This window comes from Brachyhypopomus gauderio, chromosome 14 (assembly GCF_052324685.1).
Source record: "Brachyhypopomus gauderio isolate BG-103 chromosome 14, BGAUD_0.2, whole genome shotgun sequence".
Taxonomy (NCBI): domain Eukaryota; kingdom Metazoa; phylum Chordata; class Actinopteri; order Gymnotiformes; family Hypopomidae; genus Brachyhypopomus; species Brachyhypopomus gauderio.
The window spans coordinates 2453369-2466167 of NC_135224.1; the positions used below are offsets into that span (position 1 = coordinate 2453369).

General features: G+C 45.2%; 1 protein-coding gene across 1 annotated transcript; it reads right to left on the reverse strand.

Moving 5' to 3' along the window:
- Nucleotides 1-1389: 1389 nt before the first annotated feature.
- myl13 (myosin, light chain 13) lies at nucleotides 1390-6610 on the reverse strand. Its single transcript, XM_076973070.1, has 7 exons — nucleotides 6437-6610; nucleotides 4443-4470; nucleotides 3478-3627; nucleotides 3185-3358; nucleotides 2455-2532; nucleotides 1882-1915; nucleotides 1390-1637 (listed from the first exon to the last, which is right to left on the reverse strand). Exons 1-6 carry the CDS (start codon nucleotides 6536-6538, stop codon nucleotides 1887-1889), a joined length of 561 nt encoding a protein of 186 aa, XP_076829185.1. The 5' UTR covers nucleotides 6539-6610; the 3' UTR covers nucleotides 1390-1637; nucleotides 1882-1886.
- Between the last annotated feature and the right edge of the window lie 6189 nt (nucleotides 6611-12799).

A 12799-nucleotide genomic window follows, 5' to 3' on the forward strand; every position in this document is an offset into this window, starting at 1 on the left:
TCTGTGTTTGTAAACAGACCCCAAACGCAACGCACTTTTACAATCATTTGATGAAATGAAATGATGAAATGATCATATTTTTGCTCATTAAAATTAGTGGGATTTAATACAGTCTGTCTATTATATGTTGTTGTTATGGGCATTTTGCTCGCTCGTTAGCCTATAAATAGTATTATCTTATATAAGGTCGATCTATAAAGACATTCAAAGCTTGTCTTTCATGATGTATTTTCGCCATCTAGTGATGACTATGTATGCAGCAGGGCGAAATGATGATCAATATATGATCAATACGGATCAATTGAGGAGGAAACCGTCAGTGATGGTCAGTAGTGGAACATGTAGGAATGATTTACTTCATTTTGATGATGTTTTATCATTCTGGCCGCTGTTCTTTATCCAATTTGCTCAATTGTATTTATTTTTCGCATCCTGTGTACTCTTAATATTGATACTGTACAATGTCATTTAACATTTTATAAGCAATTTGTTGTGGCAGGTAAATTTGTAGTGATCGCTGCTGTAACATAATTAAGGGCGCCCTCTGCTGGCACATTTGCGAAACTTCAGCAGGTTCCAGGGCCTCCGCGTGGAAGGCGTCCAAAACCGCACGCTGCCTTCACACGGTCAAAACAGCGAGTCATTCAGCTTTTTTGCCAGTTTGGGGCACCCACCCGTCGCTTTGTGCCCGGTCTGTATCTCATTTGACTACATTATGTACTGATAAAACAGCAAAGCTTTGTACAAAGCACAAATGTAGCATGGAGTATGTGGGTTTAGACTAAATTATCCAAAACTGTTGATTCACCATTGAAAGTCCTTAAGTTTAGGACAATCTTGGCCTGGGAAAGCGGCCCAGTGTAGAAGTGAAATGATAACGTGGTGTTTTAAGTGGTTGTGGGTTATGTCTGTCTAACATATTCTGTTGCACAGCCGAGCTGTTAATCATATGGCACTGGCCTCATACACACACACGCAGCTGAATCCAAACGGCTGTCTAACTTTCTACCCCACATTCTACCACATTCTAGGGTTTGGTGTGGTCCTGGGCCCATATTTGAAGTTTGAATTGGTTTCTGGGAACCCACCATTATAGCCAGACCTCAATACCAGAGCCCAATTTATCAGTGTGTGTGTGCTTTCATGGCCGGAGTGTTCCACTGACCGTGAGAGCACACAGTCCCTCGTATGAAGTCATTCCTGGGCAGCTGGGATGGTTCTGTGCTGTGCTGTGGTTTCAGACTGAAGCTAGTCCAGTGAGAACACATGAAACATGGCGGGTCTGTCAGCGGAGAGAGAGACAGGCGTCTCTCCGAACCAGGCCGGCTTGGACTGCCAACCCAGCACTGCCTTTGTGAGTTTATGGTCACATGACTCCAAGAAGGCTCATTTAATCAAGCAGGAAGTTTAATGAAATCTTTTTTTGATCCTCAAAACAAACAGTGAAGATACACAACGGAGTTATAGCTGTACAGTCTTTAGAAACAGAACGGGAACATATGGGACGTGATCGTAACTCATGGAGGGAGACGTAGAGATGTCACCACAGGGCACGGAAGAGTCTACAGAAACACAACAAACCCAGAGGAACAGAACCAGAGAAGCGACTCTCTGCCACTCCGTCTGCATTCTGGGTCCTGCAGAAGAAAAGCAAAGAAGCAAAACTTGGGTGTCTCTACAGAATTCATTATTTCCTGTACTGAATGTGGCGTGTTTAAGTATGCAGTGGTATTCCTTCCTGTACTGAATCATGGGGTGTTTCTTAAGTATGCGGACGCACTCTTGAGGAAAGCCCTTTGAACACTGACAGAATCTGCACATAGTGTTGCATTAAAGGAAAGTGCAGGCAGAGAGGGACTAAGAGCAGGACGAGATACTAACCCTGCTCAGCCAGCCATGATGTACTTTATAAATGCTGCAGAGAGAGAGAGAGAGAGAGAGAGAGAGAGAGAGAGAGAGAGAGAGCGAGAGAGAACAGCTTTAATTGAACATTTTCACCACATGGCTGGAACACACAGCACTGCTGCTGTAGGAACTGAAGCTTCTGTTCAACATTAGTGTCTCTCCTCACAAGCACAACATTGAAATAACTAAATGAGAGAAGAATCTGATTCTAAGGAATGATTTAGTTAATATGCAGATTTATTTACTAAATAATTGTATGTAGGACATTGATAAGATAGGACAAAATATTCTGAATAAATCATCCATTATATAAATACAACGTATAGAACATAGGATGAAGTATCTTACACTGATGTTGGTGATGCACACATTATGAATACTGTATGTGAGGCACTGAACTGCTGTGTTGAACTGCTGTGCTGTGCTGAGCTACTGTGCTGAGCTGCTGTGCTGTGTTGAGCTGCTGTGTTTCAGAACTGTGCTGCTGTGTTGAGCTGCTGTGTTTCAGAGCTGTGCTGCTGTGTTGAAGAGCTGTGCTGCAGTTCTTACCCTCATAGTTGATGCAGCCGTTCGCGTCTTCCTGTCCGGCCATTAGCTGCTCCACCTCATCCTCTTTCATCTTCTCCCCTGAGACGCATCACAAGAGAGGGCGGAGTTAAAGACACGCCTGGGTCATGCGGGGCTGTGTGGGGCGGGACCGTGCGGAAAGTTACACAGTCTTGTGTGGTGCGCTCAGGGGCTGTATGGGGCCTGGCCAGGCCTGCGGGGTCCGGGCACCGTATAGCGGAACAGAAAAACTGTGAGGACCTCCGGTCACTGGAGCGTGCCACACAGGGCTGGGTAACCTCCACACGACTCCACCCCCAGACTGTGTAGACTGGGCAGACTGGGTAGACTGGGCTAGCAGATTCTAACGCACTGGACTTGCTCACTAGGGTTTCTGAAACTGTTTTGCACTGGATCGAAGAACCTGAATCATTTCAGTATTTCCAGTTATTGCCAGATGTTCTGTTTCCGTGTATTAGCCTGTATTAGCCTGTGTGTGCCACAAAAGTGATCCACTGCACATGTGGTAGAGCTTAAGCGTGAATTATTCAGAGGTGGACAGTTGTAGTCTACATAGGCTGTTTCAAAAATAACACATTCTTTAGAGAAAGAGACAAACGTATTAAAGAGAAAATGTATGTGTGTGTGTGTGTGTGTGTGTGTGTGTGTCCTTTTCTGTCAGGCAGTACTGAATAAACTCAGTGGGTTTTAGTGTGTACCCGCTGAGACGTACCCAGGGTAGCCAGGACGTGTCTGAGCTCGGCACCCATAACTGTGCCGTTACCCTCCTTGTCAAAGACCCTCAAGCCCTCCACGAAGTCCTCGAAGGTGCCACGGTTCTTCGCCTTACAGATGTGCTGGTGCATAGGGAGGAACTGGTCGAAGTCCAACATCTTCACGTTCATTTCTGTACCGGACGATGGAGATCCCAGTCACACACCACGCATACGTACGAGCCTGAACCAGAAGCCCAGGTGCTTATACAGACACTATAGTCCTGTGACTAGAGTCCACACCAATACTCACCTTCAGCTTTGGGCTTGCCGAGGACATACATAACTTCAGCATTGGTGGGGTTCTGACCCAGAGCCCGGATCACATCGCCACACTGCGCAAAAGTGATTTTCATCTCATTGGTCGGCGTCCTGTCGAACAGCTGGAAAGCATCTTTGAAATCTGAGGAAGAGAGTCGCCATGGTAACGTTTGACAATACACTTCAGCCGCCATGGTATCGTTTGACAATACACTTCAGTCGCCATGGTATCGTTTGACAATACACTTCAGTCGCCATGGTATCGTTTGGTATCGTTTGACAATACACTTCAGTCGCCATGGTATCGTTTGACAATACACTTCAGTCGCCATGGTATCGTTTGACAATACACTTCAGTCGCCATGGTATCGTTTAACAATACACTTCAGTCGCCATGGCATCGTTTGACAGTACCCTTCAGTTGCCATGGCATCGTTTGACAGTACCCTTCAGTCGCCATGGCATCGTTTGACGGTAATGGCTGACCAGGACACTGGCCTTTCACTGCGAGCTCTTACTGAGAAAATAAAATGGACCTGTGAGCCACACTGCTGGATCAGAGTTTACAGGACTCCAAACCCCAGCGAGACAAATGCCTCGTACACCCGCAGGGCTCCTGCCTTGACCGAGCTGTCTGGCATTTCATGAATGCCATATTAGGTAAACTTGAAATGTTATCTCTTTAAAATTCCCCGGCAAGGGTGACCTGTACTGAACTCAACTGTCTATCACAGTTCTCATTTGGGGGTAGAAAATGGGTTTTGTGATCATGAAGGCTCAATGTTGTTGCAATTAAAATGAAATTTGTTTTAGAAGACATGGCCTCTAGTTAAAGGTGTGTGCTTTGAAAACAGATTAGACTGCAGCTGTCCTTCAGAGAAACAACTGTGGGACCAACGTTTAGAGTCTTTTGTGATTTCAACTTAAAACTGCAAAATCAAATAAATACAAACTTACCCTCTATCTGCTCTGGGGTGAATTCAAGCTGAAAGAGATACAGTAAGTTTCTTTAGTGATCAAGACGAGAACACCCCAGTTTTCAATTTACACGGGCATCGACTGTCTCATTGCATCATTCTACAATTGCTCATTTAGGTGAGAATGCGAGACAACGGCATCCGAGTCCATCAGAGATATTTGGGGCGCTGTGGCCTTGAGCTGCTTGGCTGGGCCCTCCAACGGCCGTCCTGACCCCGCGGGGCTGCCCGGTACCTCACACGTGCTCGACTGCCTCGCCCAGCTCGAGTTACACCGAGTGTGTTCAGCTGCTCCCGCGCGCCTTTGTCTGAAAGAATGTGAGCGCGACCTTGAGCCCCACAGACCTGCTAACGTCCGCGTGCGCATGTGAGCACCGGGCTGCACAGAGAGGATGAGCCCCAAACATTTCATCTAACTGTAAAAACGCCCCAAGAGTTCGGTTTGGAAATGGCTGTTTGTTGTTGCCTGGACTGCATCGCAATTCTGTGAAAAATGTACACAGTGAAGCCTACTCTGTAATACTCTACAGTTATACTCTCTTAACCGTACTCTGTAATACTCTACAGTTATACTCTCTTAACCGTACTCTGTAATACTCTACAGTTATACTCCCTTAACGTTGATGCAATGCACGAGCTTCAGAAACCCGATAACACACTACACGTATCTATATAGATTTGCAGCTTTCAACAGACTGCACTGATTCATGAGACGCCCTAAGGCAAACAAACCATGACGAAAGGTCTAGCCATTTTGAACATGCGTATACGTTACGCGCGCATCTCTGTGAAACACTTAAACTTCTCGTGTTAATGAACAGGCCAGTGTCTCACTAGAGGCTGACACGTGTAAACATGTACCACGCGCTCAGGGTCTACTGATACATGTCTAGTTAAAAATGAACAAACTAAGAGGAAGATCTAGAGGAAGTTCTCTCAGCAGTTTCTCAGCTATAATGGGCTCCATGACTGGGTGGTCTATAATGAAAATCACATTGCTTGCGGCCTGAGCCCCAGCGCGCTGGAGTAAGTATGACTGCCCGAACCGACCCAGAAATTCCTGCACGTGGAAACGAAGCAAAAGCAGCGACCACTAAAATATCTTTTGTTGTGACGGCTTTTCTGAAAGCCAAGCAGTGTGGTCAGCTTTCTGTGGCTTTCATCGGAGAAACCAAACTTTAATTGCTCGGAGAAAATAACGTAGCGCGTGTTTGTAAAGGGATACGCCACACCAATGATATGGTTTAGAATATCGCTTTCACATGTCTTGTCGGAGCTAAATATATGAGATCTTGAGCTATAATAACATTAAATGGCAGGAAGAGCGCATTACTGAAACCCCTCAGAATAACAAAAGCATTTTTAGAGCGCTGCTGGAGCCGTTTCTCGTGAGCTGGAGGAACTCGTAGCCGACTTAACGTTTCACTTTTAGACAGCAACAGTTAGATACAGTGATTTCTTATAAAACCCGTTAAATATAAATATTCACACCTAATATGTCACCCATTGGTGTATTGTGAAGGTGAGCTAACTGTAATTTTAACAACAGGGCCTGTTCCCGTTTGATCTGATTGTCCTCAACGTAGTTTGTGGATTTTCAGTGACACTGAAGTAGTGAACAGAACCAGCTCACCAGTAACGTGTGTGAGGTCACGCGGGACTTGACACGCGCTATCTGGGTGCACCAATCTACCTGAACGTGAGAGACTCGCGTGCTGCAGGCTACTCTTAGCCTATTAGGATCAAATCAAATGACAGTTCAGTACGTTCTCATTTACAGCATCTCACCAGGACATTTATTCATAACATTAATTCTGCGGTAGAAAAATACAAGGTAAGGCTAAAAAACATGGATAGACGAATGATCATTATATATTTAAATATATATCTGCCCCCGATCTTGCACACAAACACCCTGGGTGCAGAGTAACTGCACTCTGTGATTACAGCACCCCCTGGGGGCAGGGTAGCTACCTGCACATCAGCTGGGTTAAACTCAGGCTCCTTGGGGGGCTCAGGCTCCGGGGGTTTGGGGGCAGGTGCAGGCTTGGGCTCTTCCTTCTTCTTGGCCGGCATGCCGAGGGCGTCGTGCGGAGCAGGAAGCTGAGGCTTTCTGGGGCTGGCTGGGGCTCAGACTGGAGACACATCTCCTCCTGCCCCAGGGGGGTCTTTTATGCACATGCTCCCAGGTAGGCCACGCCCCTGCTGTGCCAGGACAGTGCCCAAACCTGTAAGAGGAACACCTTAAAAGGCCATGCCTCATAGCTTCTATTTGAGACACCACTGTCTTCCCAGAACAAAGGGACTGCTCATATCAGATGGCAGAACACAAGTTGACTAATTTGGGTAGAAATCACGGGCGGCTGTTGGTCAGTCAGCACGGGCAGACAAAGAGAAGACAGGACGGGTGTAATGTGACACCACCGTGTGCTGTTCAAGGCTGGGACACCATCTCCCATCTCCCACACCTGCTCTTAAAGTTCTACCCATCAGACAAAACAGGTCCAGTCATCTCTGGGGCAGGAATGTCAGTACTAAACTGGCCATACTGGTGTTTAACCTTTTATGGGGTCAAAATGCAATAAAATAGAGAGGAAGATGAAGGACTGTCTGCACCATGGTTGCAAGACACGTTCATCTGTTTCTCTGGGGGGGTTTAGCAGTATTAAACTGACTGATTTAGTTTAATGTATGTGCTGTGAATGCAGATGATGGCCGAGCTGTTGTGTGGCGTACTGATCAGAACCTGTCTGTGGTACTGATCGGAACCTGTCTGAGGTACTGATCGGAACCTGTCTGACGTACTGATCAGAACCTGTCTGAGGTACTGATCGGAACGTGTCTGAGGTACTGATCGGAACGTGTCTGACGTACTGATCGGAACGTGTCTGACGTATTGATCGGAACCTGTCTGACGTACTGATCAGAACCTGTCTGAACAGACATCCTTGTCCATTACTGGCACTGCATGATCAGATCCTGCAACAGCTGTTCTTAGATCAGATTGGTCAATCTCTCTTTCTCACTCACTCACACTCACTCTCTCTCTCTCTCTCTCTCTCTCTCTCTCTCTCTCTCTCTCTCTCTCTCTCTCTCTCTCTCTCTCTCTCTCTCTCTCCTCACATCCTCTTTAACAACTGAAGACCTCAAATGTGGGCAGGTTAAACAAATATCCTGGAGCCCCTGTTCTCCTGTGTCACCCACAGAGACTCATCAGACACACTGGTCTACAACAGCAAATCAGACACATTGGTCTACAACAGCACGTCAGACACACTGGTCTACAACAGCACGTCAGACACGCTGGTCTACAACAGCACGTCAGACACGCTGGTCTACAACAGCACGTCAGACACGCTGGTCTACAACAGCACGTCAGACACGCTGGTCTACAACAGCACGTCAGACACGGTGGTCTACAACAGCACGTCAGACACGGTGGTCTACAACAGCACATCAGACACGGTGGTCTACAACAGCACGTCAGACACGGTGGTCTACAACAGCACGTCAGACACGCTGGTCTACAACAGCACGTCAGACACGCTGGTCTACAACAGCACGTCAGACACGCTGGTCTACAACAGCACGTCAGACTGCACCATAAAAGAGAGAAAAGACATGAATTTGAAGTTAAAGTGACAGGAAGACGACCTCCTCTGCGAGCTCTATCTTGTACAGAGTGTGGCCTTTATTGTGCTAACGTAATTTACATGCGTTTAACATATTCATCTTTCCCCTGGATGTCTGAGTGCTAGCCTCTTACATTTTCCTGTCATGACTGAGTGTCATGTTGTTTTTATCAAGAGTCTTGGGAAGTGCTCGCTACAGATAAGTTAAAGAGAGACTTCCTCCTCATGAATGATGAATTCGCTAATTTGGAAAGGCATGTCGGTGTTAATCTAAATCCCAGTTTACTCCTGCCATAGCTGAGGGATTATCGTTTACTTGGTAGAGCAAACAGAGCCACACCAAGGTCATGGGCTCGATTCCCACTGAGCACATGTACAGATAAATATGTAATTTAAAAAATGTAAGACACTCTGGATTTGATCATCTCCTGAATAGAAGACAAACACTTGAGCTCACCAGCGGGGCAGAGATGCTTCTATGAGTGAGCTGTTATTATTATTGATATTATAAATGTAAAATACTGCCAAAAATATTATGAACCAAGACAACAAAGGCTGTCGGGGACCTGCCTGTCTGAGCTATTTCGGTCCCGCTCTGTTGTGTGGCTGGTATTTAGAGCAGGACAGTGTCGAGATTTACAGGCACAATTGTTATTCGGCTGCTTTGAAGTGACCTTGAGTTCTAAATGCAGCTGTAACCCTGGAGCTCACTAAACCATCTGGGTGTGTGGCCGCTGACAACACACGCCTGGAAACAATTGCCCTGGGGGGCAGCAGTTCTGGTGCAGAGGCAGATAGGAAGGGTATCAGAAGCTATTTCATCCAGAGCCACAAAGATGCAGAGCGGAAACACTCTAACCCTAGTCATGCCATCCCAGACACACACGGAGGATTTTGGTTTTAGGAGTTACAAGGCTTATGTAAAAGCATTTGGTCTGAATTTTGGGTTTGCTCTTGAGTAGCTTGAATAATCGTAAAGATGAACTACTACTGAGTTTTTATTTTAAAAAATGCACATAGTATATGTAATTCTGCCTTAAAGTCTAAAACTTTATTTGAAATATTTTATATATTTGTATCTATTTGATACGTTTTATGCATAATAAATACATTGCTAATGGCAGTAGTGTAAATAAGAATTAGCTTGAGAGCTTTGATATTTACTGTGAATTCATTGAAGTGATATCTGTCTGCCTGTCTGTCTGTCTGCCCCCGACTAGGAAATGAAAATGCTTCATGTGACACTCATGTTACTTCATTTGTCGACATCATTTGGAGGACGTGCAGATGTCTGATCAGAGAGAGTTATAGTCCAGAGATCATGATGACAGGATGTCTGATCAGAGAGAATTATAGTCCAGAGATCATGATGACACGATGTCTGATCAGAGAGAATTATAGTCCAGAGATCATGATGACAGGATGTCTGATCAGAGAGAATTATAGTCCAGAGATCATGATGACATGATGTCTGATCAGAGAGGATTAAGGTCCAGAGATCATGATGACATGATATCTGATCAGAGAGGATTATAGGTCAGAGATCACAATGTCTGATCAGAGAGGATTAAAGTCCAGAGATCATGATGACATGATGTCTGATCAGAGAGGATTATAGTCCAGAGATCATGATGACAGGATGTCTGATCAGAGAGGCTTATAGTCCAGAGATCATGATGTCTGATCAGAGAGGATTATAGTCCAGAGATCATGATGACAGGATGTCTGATCAGAGAGCCTTATAGTCCAGAGATCACAATGTCTGATCAGAGAGGATTAAAGTCCAGAGATCATGATGACATGATGTCTGATCAGAGAGGATTATAGTCCAGAAATCATGTTGACACGATGTCTGATCAGAGAGGATTATAGTCCAGAGATCACAATGTCTGATCAGAGAGGATTATAGTCCAGAAATCACGATGACAGGATGTCTGATCAGTAGATGACAGTCATGCGTTTGTAACCACTGTATAGACTTCAGTATCCAGAGGTGAGACCACTATATATAAAATGTACATAAATACATATACATACATACCACTATATCTAATTATCCACAGGTAAGAGAGGAGAGACATATTCCTATAACTTTAAACTGGCTTTTTGTCTTGGATATTGTGGTGGGAACACTACAGGAAAACCAGATCTTGGATGCATCTCTCAGACAGGGTCTTGTCAGAAGTCTCCACACTATCCGGGGGGGGGGGGTGTTTAATTACATTCTGCCAATCAAACATCCCACAATTCATTTCTGCTGTTTCCTATTTGAATGTCTCATTACTGTGAGGTCTTCAGTGTCCTGGTGATTATGGATCCTCTTCAATAACAGAGCAGCTGTGATTTGACCTGGACAAGCTAAGTTTATAACGTCTGTCATAATGTGTCATCATCATCATCATCATCATCATCATCATCATCAGACAGCCAGACAGTCTCTCAGTCACGTTTCTCAGCTGTTTGATTCACCCCTGTGTGTGGGTCACATCTGAACACAACACCAGGGCAGCGATGGATATTTGAGTAATTTCCCCGGCTGCCTGAGAAGGAGACGAGATTGGCACTGGATTATTGAAGCACGTCCCACAAAGACCTCTGACACTGTGCATAAGCCAAGACTAGTCAGCAGTTAATTTTGATCAGATTAACATCCACCCTGGAGATTATCTGCTTCTGTTTTATTCAGGGCCCTGTTTTCAAAATAGTAATCACTGTTTATGATGTTAATTTAGTCAAGAAAGGCTCTGGTGTTTAATCCTCTTCTCAATTAGCTCCCTTTACAGCTTTCACACCATTAATGTGAATATATTTGTTGCTCAGCATGACATGGTAAACAACTAACACCAATCCAACAAAAATACAACACTCTGGCAGACTGAAAGCGGTTCGATTATGTTGGTTCTAGAAAAGCCCGGCAGTTTATTTTTTAATTTGTTTGAATCTTCTGAGGAATACTGGTAATGAAAAACCAGCAGTCATTAATTACAGCAATAAATCCTAGCTCCTCCCTCCTCCCTGGTCCCGCCTAGTTTTCCCCGTTTCCTTGGTTTCCCCTCTGTCTGCCACGCCCCTGTCCTCAGTGTTCCCACCTGCGTCTCGTTTCACCTCCATGTTTCAGTGTATTTAAACCCCTCTGTTCTACTCCTTGTTGTCGGTCATTGTACGTGAGTCCTCCTGTACCTCCCTGTTTCTCTTTACGCAAGTTCTTGTTCTTTGTTCCATATCTAGTCTCTTTTGGTTAGTTCATGTTCTCTCCCGACTACTGTGTGCTGTGCTCCGCGTTGTCTGCTAGTTCGTGTATTGTCTTGTTTTAGTCTTGTGTTCACTCTGGTTTGTATGTAGTCTCGTTCCCCTTATTCTAGTTCTGTTATTTTGTACTTTGCCTGGTGTTGATGGTTGTGACCCGCTCTCCCCTCCCCTCCATTGGTGATAAGGCTCTCCCTTCTATGTTCATGTAGTGTATGTTGTAGTATGTTACAATGTACGTTAACTTTTCTTAGTTGTATCGTAGTCCCATTCGGTAGTGTTAGCCCTTCGTTGTATGGTGTAGTTCCCATCTGTATTCTGTGTTTCTTTTTACTGTTTTGTTGTTCACCTTTCATTAAATATTCAAAAAATTGCAATTGCGTCACTCCTCCCTCGATGATCGTAACATGAGTTAAGAGTCCATTAGGACATCTGGGGTACAAAACAGTTGATTTAAGACTCTACAATGTGTATTGATTTGCTGCCAGTGAGCACTGAGTTGTGGTGTTGTGTTGTGTGCATGTGTGTCGTTGGAGAAACATGAGCAGTGGCGTCCTTCAGAGTGAGCCTCGTGTAAAGATTCTGTCAAATAACAATTACCCAGTTTCCCTCCTGAAATTGCGGTGTGTCTGTTGTTAACCCAAGAAACGGTGTCAGATATGCTGATATGGTGTCAGAAGGCACAACACCGGAGGAAACGCGTGGTGTGACTGGCACGCCGGGCTAAAGTGACCAGTGAGTGAGAACTGTGTTTACAGCCACCCCCAGTGTTACAGTTAACGTAATGTTGCTGAGAATCAGAGACGATTCAAGCAAAGATTTGAACTGCATCTGTTCGCCATCGATGTCGATAGAAAAGCAGAGAGAGTCAAGGCATCAATGTTTTTGCACATTAGAGGACTTGATTAATGGACGTAATATCGGACGTAATATCGGACGTAATAATGGAGAGGTTTGAGGCTTACGGTGTTCGTGTGCGCAACAACCAGGAGAAACAACAGATCAGCACGTGAAGGAGCTGAGAAACCGCAGCCAAACGTGTGAGTTTGGTGAGTTAACAGACTCTTATTAAAGACAGAATAGTCAGTGGGATTCTGGATACTGGCCCTATGTGAAAGAGTGCCAGGTTTACTCCTGGAGACGTGTTGTACGGAGCGGCCGAGAGCGTGAAGGGCTAAAGAGCCAGTGAGTGAAAACTACAGATGGGCTGGAGAATCATGAGAGGTGAAACACACAATGCCAATGTATGGAGGGGGTTAGAAGACACCGTGAGCTTTGGGACTCTACACATGCCAGGAACATGTCCAGCATACGGGAAACACTGCAACGAGTTCGGCCAGCCTAATCTTTATGCTGGACAGAACGCAAAGTCTGGGGTCATTAAAACAAGCCTGCTGAGTGGTTCAGCTCCCTATAGTTGACAAGAAAATGGCAATCTGAGGATTTGTTTAGATCCAAG

Coding starts and splice junctions, on each gene's coding strand:
- myl13 (XM_076973070.1), bottom strand. CDS start 6,538: ATGCCGGCCAAGAAGAAGGAAGAGCCCAAGCCTGCACCTGCCCCCAAA. Junction 2,533..3,184: donor ACACGTCCTGGCTACCCTGG/GTACGTCTCAGC, acceptor GATGCGTCTCAG/GGGAGAAGATGAAAGAGGAT. Junction 1,916..2,454: donor CGGCTGCATCAACTATGAGG/GTAAGAACTGCA, acceptor CTCTCTCTGCAG/CATTTATAAAGTACATCATG.